General features: G+C 36.5%; 1 protein-coding gene across 2 annotated transcripts in view; it reads left to right on the forward strand.

Annotated features, from left to right (window-relative positions):
• POLK (DNA polymerase kappa) overlaps positions 1 to 22,322 on the forward strand; it is a 91,726-nt gene that overhangs the window by 59,008 nt on the left and 10,396 nt on the right. For both annotated transcript variants that reach the window (XM_055436298.2, XM_055436300.2), the window contains 7 exons: positions 3,873 to 4,025; positions 7,864 to 7,995; positions 10,474 to 10,627; positions 15,188 to 15,427; positions 16,557 to 16,681; positions 17,243 to 17,409; positions 19,580 to 19,612. In XM_055436298.2, coding sequence (XP_055292273.1) covers positions 3,873 to 4,025; positions 7,864 to 7,995; positions 10,474 to 10,627; positions 15,188 to 15,427; positions 16,557 to 16,681; positions 17,243 to 17,409; positions 19,580 to 19,612 — 1,004 coding nt within the window. The remainder of the gene's footprint in view (positions 1 to 3,872; positions 4,026 to 7,863; positions 7,996 to 10,473; positions 10,628 to 15,187; positions 15,428 to 16,556; positions 16,682 to 17,242; positions 17,410 to 19,579; positions 19,613 to 22,322) is intronic.

A 22,322-nucleotide genomic window follows, 5' to 3' on the forward strand; every position in this document is an offset into this window, starting at 1 on the left:
GTAACTTGGGCTCATGAATCGAATAGATAAGCATCCATGTCGTATTAAATGGCAACTACTCAGTAAATCAGTGCGCTTTGACCACTTTAACGGTTGATTTGGAGAACTCAGATTTATTCCACAATTTTTAGGTTAATACTAAGTTAAGAAAATGAAAAACAGTATGTCCGAAGTAATCTTCTAAATATAATCTTTTAAAAATAATTTTTAAAATGTAAATAAGATATAATATGGCTATAAAATATGCCACTAGAACTCTATTTGAGCTTATTTCAGTGGTAAATACTTTTTAAAAAATTTTGTTTTAGGGAAGTATCATGATATAATGGAAAGTATAGTATAGGCTTTAGAGAAACCTGATTTCCAGGTTTGGTTATAATGTTTACCAGTTCTATGACTTAGAGCAAATTACATAATCCTCCTCAGCTTTAGCTTCATATATAAAATGGGGATAATAAGTATCCTCTCAATTAATTTGACCAGTAGGTGAGTTTACATAAGCATTTTGCATATTATATATAATATAATCAACAAATGTCATTTCTACTTTAAAAACTATAGGTAATATCCCTAAGCCCTTACCATATCCCTAGATAAGTGCATTACATGGGTATCTCTTTTAATTCTTTCCATCTTTTGAAATTGGTTTAGTCTCTCCTTCAGTTCAGTTCAGTCACTCAGTCGTCTCCGACTCTTTGTGACCCCATGGACTGTAGCACGCCAGTCCCTCTTTGCAAATAAAGTAAAAATGAGAGGGGTTGAGTTGCACTATCATTTAACTAGTAAGTGGCAGGCCTGAGACCCAAACAAAGCCCTTACCCACTGTGACACACACTGGCTCTGAACTGCAGCAGGAGGGACGAGGTACATGTTATAAACTCAGACTTGGAAGTCATTTGGAAGGAAAAACGGAGGGAAGGAAACCATGAATGAGGATTTCAGCAGATGAAACTGGAAAAAAGCAGTGGTGTGCATTTGGTAGATGTAGAAGAAAAGAGTTCAGACAAGGGTGACTAACGAGAGATAGTAAAGGGAAGTGGAATGTGTGAGTCATTCAGTGGCGAGGTTTCCTTTTGGCAACTGTACACTTGCTGTAAGCACGGAAAGACAATAGATTGTTGAAGAAACTGTCAGAGCGTTAACTTATGAGTCTAAGGAGAGGTTCCCCCCCCCTTCAATTTGGCTGCTTTCTATTTATTGTCTTCTTCCTTTTCAGTGTTTCTGGGTTAAGATATTTCAGATGCTGCTCCCTTATACTAAGTCGACTCAATTCTTAGGCACATTTTCTGAATTAATCTACCCTTGTTTTTATTAGTCTCCATGATTTGTTTACATCTTTTTAATGTCAGGATGTTATTCTCTATTTTAAAATTGAAGTACTGGAAGAAATAGTTATTTTAAATCTGGATGATAAATTGGAATAATGTTAAAATTATTAGATGTAGTATCTCACTGCATGAGATCAGCCTTCTCCAAACTTTTTCTACAAATACTATTTTCTCTTTTTAAATGAGATATATATAAATTATATGTATGTAATAAGTATATATATATATATATATGTTGTTCAATGCTAAATCATGTCCGTATATAAAAGAATAAAATTTATACTGATAAATATAAATGGGTATATAAGTCACTCTTCCCTTTCTCTTTTATGAGGAATTTATTTGTATAGTTGCTATTATTTATTTTCATGTTGCTCACCTTTAAGATTTACATTCTAAGTAATGTTCACAAATCAGTATTATTAGCTATATCCATCATACTGTGCCTTAGACCCCAAACCTTATTCATCTTTTTTTTTTTTTTAACTGAAGTAGATCAGTTGACCTATAACACTGTGTTAGTTTCAGGTGTACAACATAGTGTTTTGATTTCTGTATGTTACAAAATGATCACCATGGTAAGTCTATAGTTACCATCTGTCATCATACAAAGTCATTATAATATTACTCCCCATGTTATACGTTCCATTCTCATGCCTCATTTATTCTGTAACTGGAATTCCAGTTTGTACCTTTTAATCTCCCAATGAGGAAAATATTTTAAAGCAGATAAGGTCTTTCTTCTGTTGGAACTCACAATTTAGAATCTAGTATGATAAGTGCCATAATAAGAGCAAGAAAACAAATAAGGGAACATTGAATTCTGTGGCATAGAGGACAGAGATCCAGCTGTGATTGAGGGATGTCTGAGCCAGTCCTTGAAGGGTTGGTGTCAGAACTAGGAAGGGCATTGTACGAAGAGGAACAGCCTGAAGAAGGCACAGAGCAGCTAGGTTATTCAGTGAGTTTTAGGCCAAACAAGATTGGATCCTCTAGAAAGCTTCACTGTGGCTATTGGAGACAAATATGAATCAGAGTGAATGTTTATAAAAGAGGAATTGCAGGTTTTTTGTTTGTTTTCTCAGGGTTTGTTTGCTTATTTGTTTTTGGTTTTACTTTTTCTAAAATGATTTTTAATTGGAAGATAAAGGAGTTACAGTTTTAACTTGTACCTAGGAGTTAACTAGTGTCACTATAACATTAAGAAAGAAGACCTTGGAAAGAAAATTTCTGCAGAATGAAAACGAGGTAGAAGTCAAACAAGGGAAAAAGGCTCCATAGAAAACCTACTCTAGGGATTGTCACATATCATTCAGAGCTCACCCCACTTGCTTATTTCTGGATGCTTTTCTCTTAATTTTTTATTGCTTTATTGTGAAGTTTTCCAGTGATCCTTTTATGAGTTAAACGTGGACCATGTGCCAGACACACCTCCACACTTTTCATGTATTCTGTTTCATTCAGTAGCTTTCTTCTCTCTTCTCTTCATGATTTTACTTAATGGTCTTGCTGACTTCCTTATATATTACTAGGTTAAAATGATCACATAGCCACCCTCAGCTGCAGAGGAAGCTAGAATATTGTATATTTAGCTTTTTCAGCCTGCACAGTAGAGGCCACAAAAACAGAACACTTGGGAATGGGTATGTTTGCTACATAGGCCCTTTCTCACTGCCCTACTTTGGTTATTTCTTTCGTTTCTCTTTCTTCTTTCTTATCAGTCCAACTGTTTTTCTCTAAAGAAGCAAAATTGTTTAAACATCAAGATTTCTCATTGTTATTGTTGAAATTTCATGAAAGAATAAATTATAGATTAAATTTTCAATTTTGATTCAAATAGACTACCAATTATCAAATTTTAGCCTTAAAATAGCAATTCTACAGAGGAAATGTTTACATCATGCCTTAAGACAATCAATTGTACAGTACTATCCAACATAAACATCATATGCCAAAGAAGTATAATCGTTTATTGTACATTTCCTTTCTTAGTATTTTAAGACATTAATATTATGAGTCAGATGGAAGTTGTTTATTTTACCTAAACAGAAGCTTTTAGTTACAGTAAGTTTTCCAAATTTATAAAGCAGTAGAATCATTTGATATAAAAGCAGTTGGAATGCTTTATTCATTCAGTAAATATTAAGTACCTATTATGTACTTGTGGGTATTGAATAATGAAAGAATTGGTAGGGAATGATATTTGAGAACAGACTGCCTATGCTTGTGGAAATAAAAGCCATTACCAGCCTTAATAAACAATAATCAAATACACATAGATAGGTATGGGAATGGGTAGATGAGTGGATGGCCAGATGGATGGACAGAGACAAACAGACACCTACTAAAAATAAGATTAGTGTTGGGACTTCCCTGGCAGTCTAGCAGTTAACACTTGGTATTTTCACTGCTATGGGCCTGGCTTCAATCCCTGGTCAGGGAACTAAGATCCCACAAGTGGAGTGGGGGAGAAAAAGGTTAGTGTTAGGATTACTGGTATTTCAATATTATATTCTAAAATGTGTTAACTTTTAAAAAATTAAGGTTGACAGATTTGCGATGGAATTGGAACAGAGCCGGGATCTGAACAGTACCATAGTGCACATTGACATGGATGCTTTCTATGCAGCTGTAGAAATGAGGGACAACCCAGAATTGAAGGATAAACCCATTGCTGTAGGATCAATGAGTATGCTGGTAAGTAGGTAAGATTGGAGACAAAAAAGAAGTTTTATGACATGTTCATATTCAAGTAATCGGTTCATGAAGGGAAAAGACCTAATTAAATTCTACCAGTTCTATCAGAATATTTTTCTAGGTGTTTTATAGGTATTCACTTACTGAATTCTTTCAACATCACTTGAGGTACACGTTTTTATTTCTATTTGACAGATAAGAAGACAAATTCAAAGAAGTGTTTTATGATGTCCCCAGTGTTATCAGTTCAGTTCAGTTTAGTTGTGTCTGACTCTTTGCGACTGCATGGACTGCAGCGCGCCAGGCCTCCCTGTCCATCACCAACTCCTGGAGTTTACTCAAACTTACATGCATTGAGTCGGTAATGCCATCCAAACACCTCATCCTCTGTGGTCCCCTTCTCCTCCCAATCTCAATCTTTCCAGGCATCAGTGGCTTTTCCAGTGAGTCAGTTTTTCGCATCAGGTGGCCAAAGTATTGGAGTTTCAGCTTCAGCATCAGTCCTTCCAATGAATATTCAGGACTGATTTCCTTTAGGATGGACTGGTTGGATCTCCTTGCAGTCCAAGGGACTTTCAAGAGTCTTCTCCAACACCACAGTTCAAAAGCATCAATTTTTTGGTGCTCATCTTTCTTTATAGTCCAGCTCTCACATCCATACATGACCACTGGAAAAATCACAGCCTTGACTAGACAGACTTTTGTTGGCAAAGTAATGTGTCTACTTTTTAATATGCTGTCTAGGTTGGTCATAACTTTTCTTCCAAGGAGTAAGCGTCTTTAGTTTCTTGGCTGCAGTCACCATCTGCAGTGATTTTGGAGCCCAAAGAAATAAAGTCTGACACTGTTTCCACTGTTTCCCCATCTATTTGCCATGAAGTGATGGGACCGGATACCATGGTCTTCATTTTCTGAATTGAGTTTTAAGCCAACTTTTTCACTCTCCTCTTTCACTTTCATCAAGAGGCTCTTTAGTTCTTCTTCACTTTCTGCCATATGGGTGGTGTCATTGTATATCTGAGGTTATTGATATTTCTCCCGGCAATCTTGATTCCAGCTTGTGCTTCATCCAGCCCAGCGTTTCTCATGATGTGCTCTGCATATAAGTTAAATAAGCAGGGTGACAATAGACAGCCTTGATGTACTCCTTTTCCTATTTGGAACCAGTCTGTTGTTCCATGCCCGTTTCTAACTGTTGCTCCCTCAAGATTTCTCAAGAAAATGTTATAAACCTGGTAAATGATAGAGTGGCATTTTATCTTTCTGTTGCAAATTATATTTTTCTTAAGTAACTGTTCTAGTTAAAGAGAATTGAAAAAGAAAGAAAAGGAAATGTTATTCTAAAGCAGAAATTTGCAAACAATGGCCTAAAGGCCAAATCCAGCCTGCTGCCTTATTTTGTAAATAAAATTTTATTGCATACAGCATCGTAAATCAACTATACGTGTGTGCTTAATAGCTCAGTCATGTCCGACTCTTTGCGACCCCATGAGCTGTGTAGCCAGCCAGGCCCCTCTGTGAATGGAATTTTCCAAATCAGAGTACTGGAACAGGTTGCCATTTCCTACTCCAGGGGATCTTCCCAATCCAGGGATTGAACCCACATCTCTTGTGCCTCCTGCATTGGGAGGCGGATTCTTTACCATTGTGGCACCTACTCCAATAAAAATTTTAAAAATTTTATTGGAGCACTGTCACACCCACTCATTTATTATTGTTTCATTAAAAGAGCAGAGTTAGTAATTGCCAGAGACCATAGGATCTGCAAAGCCTAAAGTGTTTGAACATTTACAGAAAAAGCTTACCAACACCAGTTTTGGAGTAACATGTTTTATTCATATAAGTACCATAACTGAGTAGTTCTTTCCATGACTTGAAACCTTTGTGTTTCTGTTACTGTGTGGCTTTTCCTTATTGCCACCCTCACCATAGCTGGTGAAAGTGACCAGAATAGCTGTTTGTAGCCAAAAATGTGTTGGGAATTAGAAACAGCAACTGAAATAGATGAGTTTGGTTGAGAAAAAAAAACCACAAGAGAAATAAGTAAGGTTCTTCCTTGTTCTAACTCTTTTCAATGCCTTTGATAGCTATTAACATGATTCCTAAGTTGTTATTTTATTATGAAACTACAGTCTGTTCATTATCTCTGCTCCCACAAGTATGTATGCAACTAACAGTCCTGGTTCTAAAATAATCTTTATAGGAAAGTGTACTCCCCTTTCCTACAAATCATCAACTAATACTTGGAAAAAAGTATTCAATGTTACTAAGAATATATATCACCATGTATTTATGTGAAATTAGATACATGAACCCCTTCAGTACTTAGTGAACATTCATTTGGGCTCATGATTCTGTAATTTAAGCAGAGTACAATGGGGAGGGTTTGTTTATCCCACTTGGGGTTGGCTAGGACTTTACCTGGAGCTCAAGGATCCCAAATGGCTTCACTAACATCGCTCCAGCTATGAGCTTTCCCCTCCACATGTTGCTTTCTCCTCCATGGTCTTATTAAATCCTGTTAATAAGATCTTTGTAATCTAACACGAGACCTTCACATAGTTGCTGGACCCCACAAAAGCAAAGGCAGAAGCTGCAGACGTCTTCATGGCTAGGTTTCAGGACTCATATAATGTCACTCCCTCACATTCCTTTGGTCAAAGCAAGTCATGGCACTAGTCTCTTGGTAAGAGGAACTAGAACCCACCTTTTGACAGGAGGAACTGTGAAAGATTGTGACTGTGATTTACAATCCCCCACAAACCTAAAGGTTAAAGGACATCATATATAAAATTGTTTTTCTACTCTACTGCAGATCTAGGTTTTTTAGTATCAACCCCAATAGATTTCTTCATATTAATATTTAAAGCATTGGTTTGTCTTCCCAAATGCTGTCTGCATTTTCTATTCCAGAATGTTGACCAAGGATTAGCATAGTTTTGATTACTTTCAAGATTTTTTAAATGCCACTTGAAAGCTATAAATGGCAAATTTATATTATCATTTCTGAAATACCCTTTCATTTGGTAGATTTTGTTTTACATTCTTTGAATTTTCACTTTAGATTCCAAGGATTCCATTTGGGCTTAATTTTTTCTAAATAGTACCGTGGCCTACCACATTAGCCTAGATTGTTGCCAGGTATTTTCATCAACAGGATTTAATAAGTAATGTTTTCCTGTTTACTCTCATAATTGTTAAGTGCCATCTCCTAGTTAAAATGTTTTCACCAAAAAAGATATTCCAGCCTTAAGAAATAAAGCTTAATTTTAAAAGTTCTTTTGTGCTTTAATCATTTCATGTTTGAGACTTAATTTAACTGACCATATATTAGACCGTATATTTCTTTTTTTTCTAGATGAAGAATTTCCCAAATCCCAAATAGAGCAAATTCCAAATCCATACTATTATACTATACTATTACTGTATATACTTTTACTTTCTGTAACTTCTATACTGCCTGTGCTATATAGCTTTATACTACTATAACTTTCATGTAACATCTCCCTCTGTCCTCTAAACTTTTATATGTACTGTATTACAGATATTCATTAAAGCCAATGAAGTTTAGTTACTTGAAATGTAAGAGAACCTTTTTAATAGCACAGTCTTGCTTTTTCCCTCATGTCACATTATAAGTATGAGACAGCAGTGGGAGAGGGTCGTGGTACTATACCATGATACGACGAAGTCAAAAGCTTGATTTAAGACAGTGGCCCATGAAAGAAATGTCTTTGAATTGAAAATGCACATCAGTAATGTGTTTCTTTTGAAAGCATCTATCAATATGTCAATTTTGGTTTGAGTGTTTTTCCCCGTGTGGTCCGCTTTCTTTCAGTCTACTTCAAATTACCACGCAAGGAGATTTGGTGTTCGTGCAGCCATGCCAGGATTTATTGCTAAAAGACTCTGCCCACAGCTTATTATAGTGCCCCCAAACTTTGACAAATACCAAGCTGTGAGTAGAGAGGTAAGTCTGCTATCTCACTCCTACTTCTAACCTCTTGTTGATTTCGCGTCGCATGGAGAGACAGGTTCAAATACCGTAGCACATCAGAATCTATCCTTAGCTTATCCCTGAAAGTCTGCCTTCTACCACTTCCTCAGCTTATGTATCAAATATTGAGCTGCATGTATGTCCAGACTATACCCTTCGTTTTTGGTTTTTCTGCTTTTCCATGTGTTTTCTTATCTGCATAGAAAATTCTTATCTCCCCAGAAAACCCTGCATTACCTTAATTATAACCTAAATTAACTTTAGCTATTTTTCTGTTAATGTGCAATGTATATTTTCTTCTAGAATCACCTTGTATTTATAATCTACAGACTTAATTCCATATCATTAATTCCAGGCTCTTTTCTGAGTAAATTTTTTATCAATGTTTTTTAACAGTAACAAAATTAACTTATTTTAATTAGCTGCTCTCCTGGCCCCATAATCTAGTGAAGGTGCTTATGAGCATTTAATATCTTGAAAACCATAATCAAAGAAAAAGGGGAATAGTCTATTGCTTTGAAGAGGATCTCCAAAAAAGAGATTTGGTTATTCACGAAAATTGCATAAAGTGTGATATATGGAAAACTGTCCTTTCCTCTAGATTTGGTAATAACTAGACCATCATGCCAGTGCTAAAACTTGTCAGAAATTGAAATTTTACTGTACGATGTCAAAATATGTTTAAACTACTGTGGCAAAATGCACTGTGTTATAGACTGCTGTCTGAATCGAAACACTTAAAAACTCCAGTCTCGCACTTATTACCATTTAGTCATGTAAACTGTCTTTAGATTCACTCTTCTTATTTGTGTTCGACCTCATCTCCCCCGGAAATGAAAGCTCCCCCAAATTAAAATGATATTCCACCCCAAATTTTTTTTTAAGTTTTTAACAATTCTTTCAAAAACCAGTCTGTGGAAGCAAGTGCTTTGGTGCCTGCATCTGCACAGGTGGTAGGGAAGAGGAGGCACATTCACACGGGTTACCGTGTATCTGCTGTTGCTGTTGAGTCCTGTCTGACACTTTTGCAATCCCATAGACTGTAGCCCGCCAGGCTTTTCTGCCCATAGGATGTCCCAGGCAAGAATACTGGAGTGGGTTACCATTTCTTTCTCCAGGAAATCTTTCTGACCCAGGGATCAAGCCTACGTCTCCTGCATTAGCTGGAGGATTCTTTACCACTGAGCCACCTAGGCTTTTAATACGAATAAGCTTGAAAATCCTTCAAAGACTTCGTAAGAATTTTTTTAAGTTCTGCTTTAAGTCAGTAAAACTTCTGAGAGCATAACAATGAGAACCAAAGTGTTTTAGTTCCCTTTAGTCATTTACATAAGTTAGAGAAATCTGTCTTCAAATTTGATCAGGATCTAACTAGTTATTTTAGATGACAAGTGGGTTCTTATTTGTAAATGAACTATAGTGCAGATTCACTGACAACAAATGCATTAATATTTATGGCTTGTTTAAAAGTTTAAGAAAAAGCCATTTTTGTTTTATCCAAAAGAATGGAGTTGCTTTAACTGTTCTCCAAGCCGCAGTGCTTCGTTTTTACTGGAGCCTGTCTATTTTTGTTCTTGGAGAAGTATCTTATGTTAAGGAAGTCAGTGAGTACTCATTGTCTCCAGAGAGCACTTCTCATTCAGAATCATTTTAGTTGGCTGCCAACTACTGACTTTCCAGTATCATTTTCAGGAGAAAGATTCCATCTGAGCACATTGTAAAAATGATTTCTTCTATCAGAACAAAGCTAATTAAGGTACTTTCTCTGTAGAGCTTGGCCAAGTTTTTTGTCACATTTTCTAAAATTACCTTTGATTCAGGTGTTCATAGTTATATTAAGCTAAAAAGCTTTCTTTTTATAAAATGTCTAAAAATATTTTCTCATGGTACCACAGACAGCTTTAAAACACTAGATGAAACATTACATATTTCAGCAAATATGTTTTTCTAATATATATATTATTTTGGCAACCATTTGCTTTAATTTCAGCTAATACTTCAGTGGTTAAAAAATGTCATAGTTTCATATAATAAAATTATCTTCTATAAAAGGCATTTCTGGAATCATACAAAGATTCTGATGTCTTTACATATTTCTTTTATTCCAAGATGCACCTCCAGATTTTTCCCCATCATTTAATATAGTCACAGACTTAACACTACAGTTTTTGTCATCTTTTCCATTCTAAATCCTGGTAGCTGTTTTATTTTCTGAATGGGTACATGCATTATTGAGTGGAGTTTTATAGACATAATTGAAGTAGAACTACTTTCTTAAGCAACATAGTTACTTCATGTAAGATTATTCCTTTTTAAAATGAACAAAAAAGGTCATGAAAGGAGAGCAACATCCTGTTGTTCCCACTTCTGCTTTTGACCTGCTACCTAAAATTATGTTGCTTAACTTTTTCTCTGCCTATCAGAATGATAGTAAACATGTTCCTTTTGAAGGTTAAGGAAATCCTTACTGACTATGATCCCAATTTTATGGCCATGAGTCTTGATGAAGCCTACCTGAATATAACAAAGCATTTAGAGGAAAGAAAAACTTGGCCTGAGGACAAAAGGAAGTATTTCATCGCATCAGGGAACTCTCTAGAAAACGGTAAGCAATTTATTAGGGTGATCAGACTTGAAAAAAAAAATTCTTTGGATTAACCAGTTAGTATGCATAGATGTAGGACTAGATATCGCTTTATTATGAAAAAGTATTAAAAATGAAAACCAGAAACTTAAATATACCAGTGGGATTTCTGAGATAAATGTGTGGAATGTCACTTTTAAACCAAATGAAATTCTTAAATCTCTAGACTTTGAGTGTGCAGAGTCCCTGCCTAAAGTAATTTCTTAGCGTTTTTTTTTCCTAAGATCTAACCTAACCAAGGGTTGGATTGCATTGAATCTGAGGAGGTTCTCTGTTTAAGGTAGCCTTTGGTTGTAGCTGTTAATAATAGAAAATAGACTTAAAAAAATTTAGTTTCAAACATATTAAAACATTGGATGGGATTTTTTTTCCCCTTTATTTCATAGATTTTCCATAATCTGGTTACTGTGATTACTGTTTTTAACCTTGCCAAAATTAATGATTCTCCAATTCCCTTCTTTGCTTTAGACCTTATTTTGATTCTTTTTCTATATAATGAAATAGAAGTTGTATGACTCTAAGGGTTTTTTCAAATGGGACCCTTATTATCCATCCAAAACAATGCCAAAAAACACACAGATAATACACGTACTCTGTCAACTCTCTGTCTGAGGTGTGATTGCTTCCAATGCCAGCGCTGCCCTGGACCCCTGGGCAGAATTCACCTGGATGAAAGAGAGCAATAGAGGGTTTGCTGGAAACCCAGGCACGCTTCATGTGCACAACTCAGTAACTGCTTCAGGGGGACAGGCTACCGTGGTTTGGGGCTCACATCTTAGCAGCAGGTTTAATATGCACATCAAATCATGATTTTATCACCTTGCTTAGAGCTCTAAGGCCTCTCTCTTTAAGGGAAACATTAAACAATATAAGCAGTAAACAGTTTCTGGACATAGAATCTTGAGGCAAAAGGTGTTTTAGCACTTGTTTGGGGAAGTGACACACAAAGCCTGAGATTGCTTAAAATCTTACTCTATTCCTTAACTTTTCACAAGAAGAAGGAGGGGAACCATTAAATATCAATAGTTACATTGAATCACTCCCTGAGGGTCACCTGTATTCTTGGCATGGCATGCTCAGTCGTGTCAGATTCTTTGCAACCCCATGGGCTGTAGCCTGCCAGGCTCCTCTGTCCATGGCATTTTCCAGGCAGCAATACTGGGCTGAGTTGCTATTTCCTACTCCAGGGGACCTTCCTGACCCAAGGATCAAACTTGGGTCTCTTGTGTCTCCACTGGCAGGCTGATTCTTTACCACTGAGTTACCTGAGAAGCCCCTATAACAATTACTTTCACAATAAGTTATAAAAAATTATATTGGGGCTAAGATAAGTGTTTTCATTCCCTACTAATGTTCTTTTCATTTACTGTACATCCAAACTCATTATGAGGATGTGAATTTTTAACACCTGTCGTTCTTAATATTTATCTGTGTACTTTCTTCTTCGTGTATTTCATATTCTTAAGCAATTTAAATAGTTTAGCTTTTTTTTCATATCTAAGTCCCTGTGCACTGGCCTCTCAGGCATATCTGATTTCACATTATGCCAAGAGAAGCTTTCAACAGTGAACTGGAGTCATGGCAGGTGGTTGACATATCTTCCTCTAAAGTCCAAGGCATTTTTATGTTGTTTGCCCCTTTTCTAAAAGGTGCAGTTTTGGAAGAGTATTGTTAATTACCATGTCTATATAGAAATAATAATTATTAATTGATTATATTATTATATAACATATAATTATAATATATATAATATTATATATAATTAATAATTATTAAATTTTATGTTTATTCTCTCTTATAAATCCGGATGGTGCTAGCCAATATAAAAAACTAAAAGGCTGATCGCCGAAGAATTGATGCTTTTGAACTGTGGTGCTGGAGAAGACTCTTGAGAGTCTCTTGGACTGCAAGGAGATCCAACCAGTCCATTCTAAAGGAGATCAATCCTGGGTGTTCATTGGAAGGACTGATGCTAAAGCTGAAACTCCAATACTTTGGCCACGTCATGCAACGAGTTGACTCACTAGAAAAGACTCTGATGCTGGGAGGGATTGGGGTTGGGAGGAGACGGGGACGATAGAGAATGAGATGGCTGGATGGCATCACCGACTCAATGGACATGAGTTTGAATGAACTCCGGGAGTTGGTGATGGACAGGGAGGCCTGGCGTGCTGTGATTCATGGGGTCGCAGAGTCGGACACGACTGAGTGACTGAACTGAACTGAAAATACTGTATACTTTTTAGCACTTGCCATCCAGATGGGATCTTTAGTATTTCAGATTATCAGAAACCTTAATTTTGCACTTTGATCACCTCAATTATGGGGCTTATAAAGATATTTCTTTCAGAAAGCAAATGAGAAACCCCTTCAGTGGTTGGTTGCAGAGCCAGGCCTCACAGAGGAGTAGACAGATTGAACAGGCAACTACACCACTCAGCAGTGACTCTGAACAATGAACCTGAGAACGGTGGGCTGTGCTTTCTGTCACAGTGTTCCATAATCAGTGCCTCACCTGAGGATGCTGTGACAGAAGCTTGCAGTGTAAAACATGGCATAAGGAGCTGCAGAGGGGGGCTGTGAACGTTTCTCACTAGACCTGCAGTTTTGCCGTAGCTCTTTACCTTGACTTCCATACATCTAGGTGGGGAAAAGGGTCCAGGTAGATGCCATTTCAACTGTGCCACAGTCTTAATCCCCTCTGGATTGCTCTGTATTTTAAAAACAGAAAATGAACTGAAGTACATAAATAACAGCTAATATATAACTTGAAAATAAGGCTTATTTTGTAGTGGCCTGGGGATTCAGATTTGGAAAATATATATGACTTAATTCATATTAATTTATATATTTAAAAATTTGATACTAATCAGGGGTCTGTCATATTATTTGTGTTATCTGTAAACTCTTTCTAAACAGCCAACTTCATTTTTTAAGTATCATGTATTTGTATGTGTCTTGAAACTAAGAATTTAATCTTTGCTTCTGTATGTACCTTAATTTGGAAAACCTTAATGTGTAATGAAATTACGAGCTGGAGGGAGTTCCTGGGTCGTCTTGTGGTTAGGATTCAGTGCTTTGGCTGCTTTGCCCCAGGTTCAATCCCTGATCTGGGAACTGAGATCCCACAAGCCACATGGGGCTGCCAAAAATAAAAAAGAATTATGGAATGGATCAGAAAGCTCTGTTGTTAATCTTATTTTTATAAATTTTACATTTAAACCGATTTCTTCTCCATTAAGCCCAGAAAGTAAAGTTCATGGATTTGTTCATTTGTATTTATATTTAAATTTGTATTGTATTTAAATTCATGAAAATGCAAAAGAAAAAAGAGGTAATAACCAGACTACTATTTTGCTTTACTTTTTAATAATATTAGTTTACAGCCCTTTGATAATAAAGGCTTCTCACCCTTAAACTTGGACCATTGTTAATCTGATTAGACCTTAAGAATTTATATATTTAACGAAGTCAGTCAGTCAGTTCAGTCGCTCAGTCATGTCCGACTCTTTGCGACCCCGTGAATTGCAGCATGCCAGGCCTCCTTGTCCATCACCAACTCCTGGAGTTTACTCAAACTCAAGTCCATTGAGTCGGTGATGCCATCCAGCCATCTCATCCTTTGTCATCCCCTTCTCCCCCTACCCCCAATCCCTCCCAGCATCAGGGTCTTTTCCAATGAGTCAACTCTTTGCATGAGGTGGCCAAAGTATTGGAGCTTCAGCTTTAGCATCAGTCCTTCCAATGAACACCCAGGACTGATCTTTAGAATGGACTGGTTGGATCTCCTTGCAGTCCAAGGGACTCTCAAGAGTCTTCTCCAACACTACAGTTCAAAAGCATCAATTCTTCGGCAATCAGCTTTCTTCACAGTCCAATTCTCATATCCACACATGACCAGAACTTCCAAAAATAATTTCTGTGTATTTCAAATGTACTGTTAGTAAGAGTGATACTTTATAAAAAAAAAAAGAAGTCAAAATTAAAATCATCATTTGAAAGAATAAAATTCAGATAATTTTAACACTTGGAAAGTTCTTCCATGAATGAAGAAAATGTTAAGGTTTTTTTCCCCTCTAAAAATAAAATCTATCTTTCAGGCATAATTACTCTGGATTGCTTAATGCCTTTTCCTTATTCTTAAATTCTAACTTAAGAAGGTTCTTTTTTTTCTCCTAGAGATGAGTAAAGGGAAAAAAAATTTTTTTTTTTTTTTAAGAATCTAATTCCAACTCTAGTTTTCAACTAATTTTGTTCAAAAATTAGTGAATTTTACCTAAGGTATTTGTTTTTAAACTGTATTCGATGGAAATGGGTGATATTCTTTTTAAGAAAAGCTTAGAATCAGTGTTTTCTTTGTTAAACCGTTAAAAATATAAATGATAATGTTTCTGACCTTGGTTCTTAGAAACAAAACCAAATGAGACTTGTTTTGTCTTTAAAAAGATTGACAGAAACATAATGTATGAAATATGTACTTCTTAGAATGAAGATGAATTACTGTTCCTGTTTACAATTTAGATAAACCAGGAAAGGAAGTTAATAAACTGAGTGAGCATGAAAGATCCATCTCTCCACTCCTTTTTGAAGATAGTCCTCCTGATTTGCAGTCCCCAGGAAATCCTTTCCAAGTGAACTTTGAAGAACCAGATAATCCTCAAATACACCAAAACTCAATTGTTTTTGGAACATCAGCTGAGGAAGTGGTAAAGGAAATTCGTTTCAGAATCGAGCAGAAAACGACACTCACAGCCAGTGCAGGTACTTAAAAGGATATTGGTGGTTCTAATAGTTATAACTTTCAGACTAGCTAATTCAAATGTAATATTAGTAGTTTCTCATTATAAAGTGTATAGTTAACAAATTTTACTTGGCCGCTTTTTTATTAACTTCTGACAGTTTACCTATTTAGAATGCTGTGAACCTATAGATAAATGGGAATTAAGCAGAAATGTCCATGTGTCCAAAGCAAAAACTTACTATAAAGCTCACGAAACACAAAATATATTTTAATTGGTTTTGGACATAATACTTTATCAGTTTTCCCTTTGAAGACTTATACAGTACAAAAAAAGGGCCCAGCTTACTGTACAAGGTATGGACAAGACAGAAAAAACACCAGCAAGCTTCATAGCAATCTAGGATCATCTGGTAAAGGGGAAAAGAGCTTTCCATACGTCAGTCACTCATGAGGATATCTCTGTGTCTTAGTGCAGAAACAGATATTCATGAAGACCCTAGATTATTTTAACAAAGCCATATTATAATTGGGTTAGTTTTCTTCCTATGGCAAAGCATGAGAATAAGTAATAAATTTTAGAATGATGTGTATAAAAATTGAAATAAACTGTTTATTATATTTGAATATACCTATTTCCAATTATCTTAATCATTAAGATACCTAGAAATTATAAAACACCTCTCTGAAAAGTGGTGGTAATTTGCTTTGTGTGCATATAAAGTATGCACACATTTCATTATCATTCTTTTAAATATACTAGAAACCAGAATCTTTGATTTTTTTTTTTCCCTTTATGTGGGTAATCTATACAAAAGATCTTTTCAAAGAGAAAGCTTTCATCCTCAATTATATTCTCAATCTTTTCTATAAGACAGACTGTATTCCTACTAAATATAGTAGGAAACTAATATTATCACTTAAACTCAAAAATTGAACTTTAAAATACCATGGAGATTTAAATATTCCTCATTTCTGCTGCCACAGTAACTAATACAGTTTCTTTTCCTGAAACCATAGCAAGCTTTGGGGAGATAGAGAGTAATCAAATGGTATTTTTAAAGCAGCATTCCACATAATTTCAGATTTTTGTATTTAATTTTTTTATGTATTGTCATGTTCTTTGAGTCATTGGAGTGTTCTTCTTTAAAGGCATTGCACCCAATACGATGTTAGCAAAAGTATGCAGTGATAAGAATAAACCAAATGGACAATACCAAATTCTACCTAACAGGCAAGCTGTAATGGACTTCATCAAGGACTTACCCATTAGAAAGGTGAGGTTTTATATGAAATTTATCCTCTATATATACCCTCTGATTTCTGAAGAAATAGTTAAAGAGGATTAAGAAGTACCAACTTGGAGTTACTGAAAAAAGAAAAGTCATGTAATGTAATGAAGAGCCTAGAGTCTATAGTCAAACCTTCTCTGGGGACAGATGGTTCCTGGACTCACTGTGGTGACTGCCTTGTGGTGTCTATAAGTGTCGGATCACCGTGTTGTACACCTGAAACTGTTGGCGGATGTCAACTATAACTCTGATTTTAAAAAATGAACAGAGAATAAAAAACCATTTATCCTACCATTCCCTGAGTTTATATGACCACAGAACACTTTTATAAATGCTTTCTAAAAACTCCATGGAATTTAAAATTTTAAATTCCCATGCAACATTAGTTTAGGAAATACGGGCACAAATTATAAGCCATTTTCTTGCATGACTTTTGAAACTAGGACATTATTTATACCTTTTATGAGTTATAAAAGGTATGATGAGATTATAATATCAGTTCTTAATTTTAAAATGTGCTAATGATAAATGTTGATTCTCTTCTAGGTTTCTGGAATAGGAAAAGTTACAGAGAAAATGTTAAAGGCCCTTGGAATTATTACTTGTACAGAACTGTACCAACAGAGGGCATTACTTTCTCTCCTTTTCTCTGAAACATCTTGGCATCATTTCCTTCATATTTCCCTGGGGCTAGGTTCAACACACCTGGCAAGGTATCTGTATCTATTATCATTCTGCTTTTTCTTTATCGTCTGCTGAAATAACAGTTTTCACCATTGAGACAGAGGCTAGAAGGATAACATGTTTTAAATTCTTTTAGGGTCATTCAGCTCAGAGTATCATTTTTTAAATTAGAGTCAAAAGATTGGATATGAGAGAAAAGGAAATGAGGAATAAAGAATCCCTCCTTGGTTGCTGGCTCCAGCAACTGGATAGATGGGTAAGAGGAACGATGGGTGCTTTCTTTTCTGAAACTGCCTTGTTCTTTGATCAGAGCTAAGAATACTGGTGGTCGGATTGTTGAGGAAAGAAAGATGGCTTATGCTGCAGAACTCACTCTTTAAGCAAATAGATGTAATGATTCTTTGAAAACCTTCATGAACTACCTGTGTTTCTCCTCTTCTACTGAGTACATTGTGTTAGGTACCGTTCTAGGCACTGGGGATAATAGCAGTAAACAAGTTGAAATACTGCCTTCATAAAGTTTGCAGAGTAGTGTGGGAAAAAGAAAGTCACCAAGTAAAGAAAGTAAGGCAGAGTAGGGGCATAGAAATTGACTTGAGAGGGTAAGAGGTGGAGCTGGCTGTAGTCCTCCAGTGATGGAGACCTGAAGGGGCCAGCCAGGTGAAGACCTCAGAGAAGAGGAAACAACTAGAGGAAAAGCCCTGTGTTTTCTCCCTGCTGCTCTTTCCTCCTGGTCTTACGAAGAAGAATTGCAGAGCTAAAAGGGTACACTGTTTAGGGTAGGTGAAAAGAAGGCACTAAACAAGAATGAGAATTAACACTAAGCTAAACTAAAAGACCCTGAAGGCAGGAGAAGAGGACGACAGAGGATGAGCTGGTTGGATGGATGGCATCACCGACTCAATGAACATGAGTTTGGGTAGACTCCGGGAGTTGGTGATGGACAGGGAAATCTGGCGTGCTGCAGTCCATGGGGTCACAAAGAGTTGGACACGACTGAGTGACTGAACTGAAACTGAAAGATTACTGAGGAGGTGTATAAAATGTTTGATTAATCAGTTAAATCTGTTAAATCTTACAGGGATTGCAAGGCCTATGCTGTTGCTTTTCTCATCTTTCTGTGCTCCTCATTCTTTCGAATCCAGGTAGCTGACTTTGATCCTGAGTGGGTGTAATAAAAGATAAGAGAAGGACATCACAGTACTATAAATAATCCAGTATTTGAAGATTTTAGAAAATAAAACTGTCTTCTTTATTCCAAAAATTACCCTCTTTTTATTTCCATAGTGCTTGAAAACAATATGGTTTTGAATATAACATAGCAGATACTAACCAGTGGTAGAGATGCAGGTAGTGCTTTTAAGTGAAACTCATAAGTAATTTTTAATAATATAAAACAGCAAACCTACTTTCCTTTCTATCCACATTCTCTGTTTCCCTAATTTGCTTTATTTTTTTAATCTCTTATGCTTCTTATTTTCTAATCTGTTCTCTATTTATTTCTGTGTTTGTCTGCCTCCACCAAGATAGAAGTTTCTTAAAGGCAGTCACCTGGTCTGTTTTGTTCATTATTGTATCTCCAAGGCATAGAACAGTACTCAATTCATAATTGGTTCATGAAATATTTGAAAAATGAATAATCTATGTGTCATTTCAGTTTTTTGCTTTTAACTAGTCCTGTCACAGCAGCTAGAATCCAACCTGACTAGGTGGTTCAGATCCCCAGTCATCATCCTATTGCCATAGACCACATTTTGACTGAGCTTCTATAGAGTGGTATAAGTAATAAATAGGCTAGTATTGATGTGTCCTGGGCCAAAAACTAGATAATCAAACTGTTCAAAATTCAGTTATATCTTATAACTGAAAGCCATCATGCTACCACATTCTGTTGATTTTATCAATTGTGAGTTTTGATATTCAGGTTTTTAATAAGAAACAATTTATAATATCCTGTTTGCAGATGTGTTCTTTGATAGATAGACTTGATCCATCATGCATGTTTTCTTATCTATCTACATTCTTTGGTGTTAGTTTTTAGATTAAAAAACTCACTGTATTTAATGATGTATAACCTTTAATCCAAAATATTATTGAGATCTCTAAAGGGTAGCTAATCTTAAATCATTTTGGTTGAATAAAAGGAACTCAGTGTTGTTTGGAAAGCAAATAAAATTCTTTTTATTTTTTCATTTCAAGGGATGGAGAGAGGAAAAGCATGAGTGTTGAGAGGTAATGTTTTATTACTAATTATTCATAATTTGTAAAATTTTAAACTAAATTTTAATAAAATATCACTGAAATTTAAAAAATCTATTTGTAAACCAGATAACAATTTTCAGCAGTTGACACCCCTAAAGTATTCTAGTACAATGCTTTATTATATTTGCTTGCTATGCTTTCAGTGGGGAAAAAAAATTTTAACTGTAGTTTTTTTTAAATGTTACTTTTGTTCCTATTCAATGAAAACAAAGAATTTTAGGATTCCAAATCTTAATTTCTATGTTTGTTTATAAGAAAAATAATACTGAGTAGTTAATTTAAGATATGATAATGGAAGTTCTTCCAGAAGTTCTTCAAATACTGGTAAATGACTGAAGGCACCAAATAGTAAGATCCTGATGAACCAGAGCCTAGAGGTGGTCTCATTCAGTGGTTTACAATCCTGTTTGGAAGTCAGATGAAATCTTGATGGAACCTTATTGTCTTGGGATATATGTCATTGTCAGAGAAATCTCTCACTTATCTCCCCAAGGAACCACAGTTCCACTAACACATTTAAGAACCTCGGACCGAGACTCTGGTGGTCCAGTGGTTAAGGGTCTGCCTGCCAGTGCAGGGGACATGGGTTCTTGTCGGGGGAGCTAATATCCCCCATGCCACAGAGCAACTAAGCCCATGCACTGAAACTGCTGAACCTGCGCTGCAGCTACTGAAGCCTGAGTGCCTAGAGCCTGTGTTCTACAAGAGAAGTCACCGCAGTGAGAAGCCCACACACCACAGCTAGAGAGTAGCCCCCACTCGCTGCAACTAGATAAAACCTGCACACAGCAACAGCACAGCAAAAAAAAAAAAAGAACCTTGGACCTACTGTAAGGCTGTGTTCATTTTGCACATATTTTATTTGTGATCAGAAAAACTGAATAACTTTTCTAAAACAAAGCACTTCGTAAATGACTTGATAAAAATTGCTGTTTTAGGCTCTGATTTACATAAGAGCAATCAAAGGGAAGGGCTCCCCTGGTGGCTCAGCGGTAAAGAGTCATCCTGCAGTGCAGGACATAAGAGATACAAGTTCAGTCCCTGAATCGGGAAGATTCCCTGGAAGAAGGCATGGCAACCCACTCCAGTATTCTTGCCTGGAGAATCCTATGAACAAAGGAGCTGGCAGGCTCCAGTCCATGGGGTCACTGAGGGACAGACATGACCGAAGCTACTTAGCACGCACGCACACACACACACGTGCAACCAAAGGAAAAGAGGGGAAAAGCATTCAACTGTGAGGTAGCATTGTCCTATTTCCTGTTTAATGATTTCTTCCCTCCTATTTTGTCTTCTGTCTTGTTATTGAGAACATTGCTTGCTGTACAAGAATATTAACTAATCTCACTATTTCTTAAGAAAGGGCCAGCAAACCAATAGGAAACAATGAACAGAGATCTAATTAGTTAACGGAAGAGAAGGTACAAATGGCTTTACAAACAATTGAAAATAATCCCAGTCTCTCATTTAAGAAGTACAGATGAAAAATTCTCAGAGATAGCATCTTTCATTAATCAAGTTGGCAAAGATACACACTCCATTGGCAAAACTATGTTAGTGAAAAAGGTATTAAACTCTAAAGGAGAGTGTGCTAGTTTCTAATTAGTGGTTCTGAAGGTCAGATGTCCTAAAATTAAAGTGTCAGCAGGGTTGCATTCCCTCTCGAGGCTCCAGAGCAGAATCCATTTCCTTACTAAAAGCTTCTAGAGACCACTTGCATTCTTTGGCTCACAGCACCGTTCTCCATCTTCAGATCCCACATTTTGTCTTTCTTTGACTCTTACCCTTCTGCCTCATAAGGAACCTAGGGATTACACTGAACCTACCTAGACAATCGAGGATCATCACCCCCATTTTAATTTAGCCACATGTGTAAAATTCCTTCCACCATGTAAAGTACTAGATTCCGAGAGATTAAGATTTAGACATCTTTGGGGACCATTATTTTGCCTACCACAGGGAGCAAGCGGTTTTGCCTGTCAAGATATAGATACTCATGTACTTTGATCCCACTATTCTCTTTATCTAGAGATTCATTCCACAGGTGTCATCACATGTCATTTTACACGTATACAAAGTTGTGAATTGCCTTTTTTTTTATAATAGCAAAAGGTTGGAAATAACCTAAGTATCTACAAATAGAGGATTGGTTAAATGATCTTACGTATTTATATTAGGATATCATGCTGCCATATAAAGGGCTTCCTGGTAGCTCAGCTGGTAAAGAATCTACATGCAATGCAGGAGACCCCGGTTCAATTCCTGGGTCAGGAAGATCCCCTGGAGAAGGGATAGGAACTGAACTGAACCCACTCCAGTATTCTTGGGCTTCCCTGGTGGCTCAGCTGGTAAAGAATCTACCTGCAATGCAGGAAACCTGGGTTCGATCCCAGGGTCAGGAAGATCCCCTGGAGGAGGGCATGGCAACCCACTCCAGTATTCTTGCCTGGAGAATCCCTAAGGACAGAGAAGCCTGGTGGGCTGCAGTCCATGGGGTCACAAAGAGTTGGACAAGACTGAGTGACTAAGCACAGCACAGCCCAGCCCAGCTGCCTTATAAAGATGAGGAAATTATTTACTTACAGGGAACTCACCAGGATGAATGAGAAAAGTAAAGTGGTAAACAGTGTCTGATATTTTACTGTTTATATAGGGGAAGTGTTTGCTCGTTTATAAAAGT

This window comes from Moschus berezovskii, chromosome 9 (assembly GCF_049115385.1).
Source record: "Moschus berezovskii isolate FMDL1 chromosome 9, NW_MosBer_1.0, whole genome shotgun sequence".
Lineage (NCBI taxonomy): Eukaryota > Metazoa > Chordata > Mammalia > Artiodactyla > Moschidae > Moschus > Moschus berezovskii.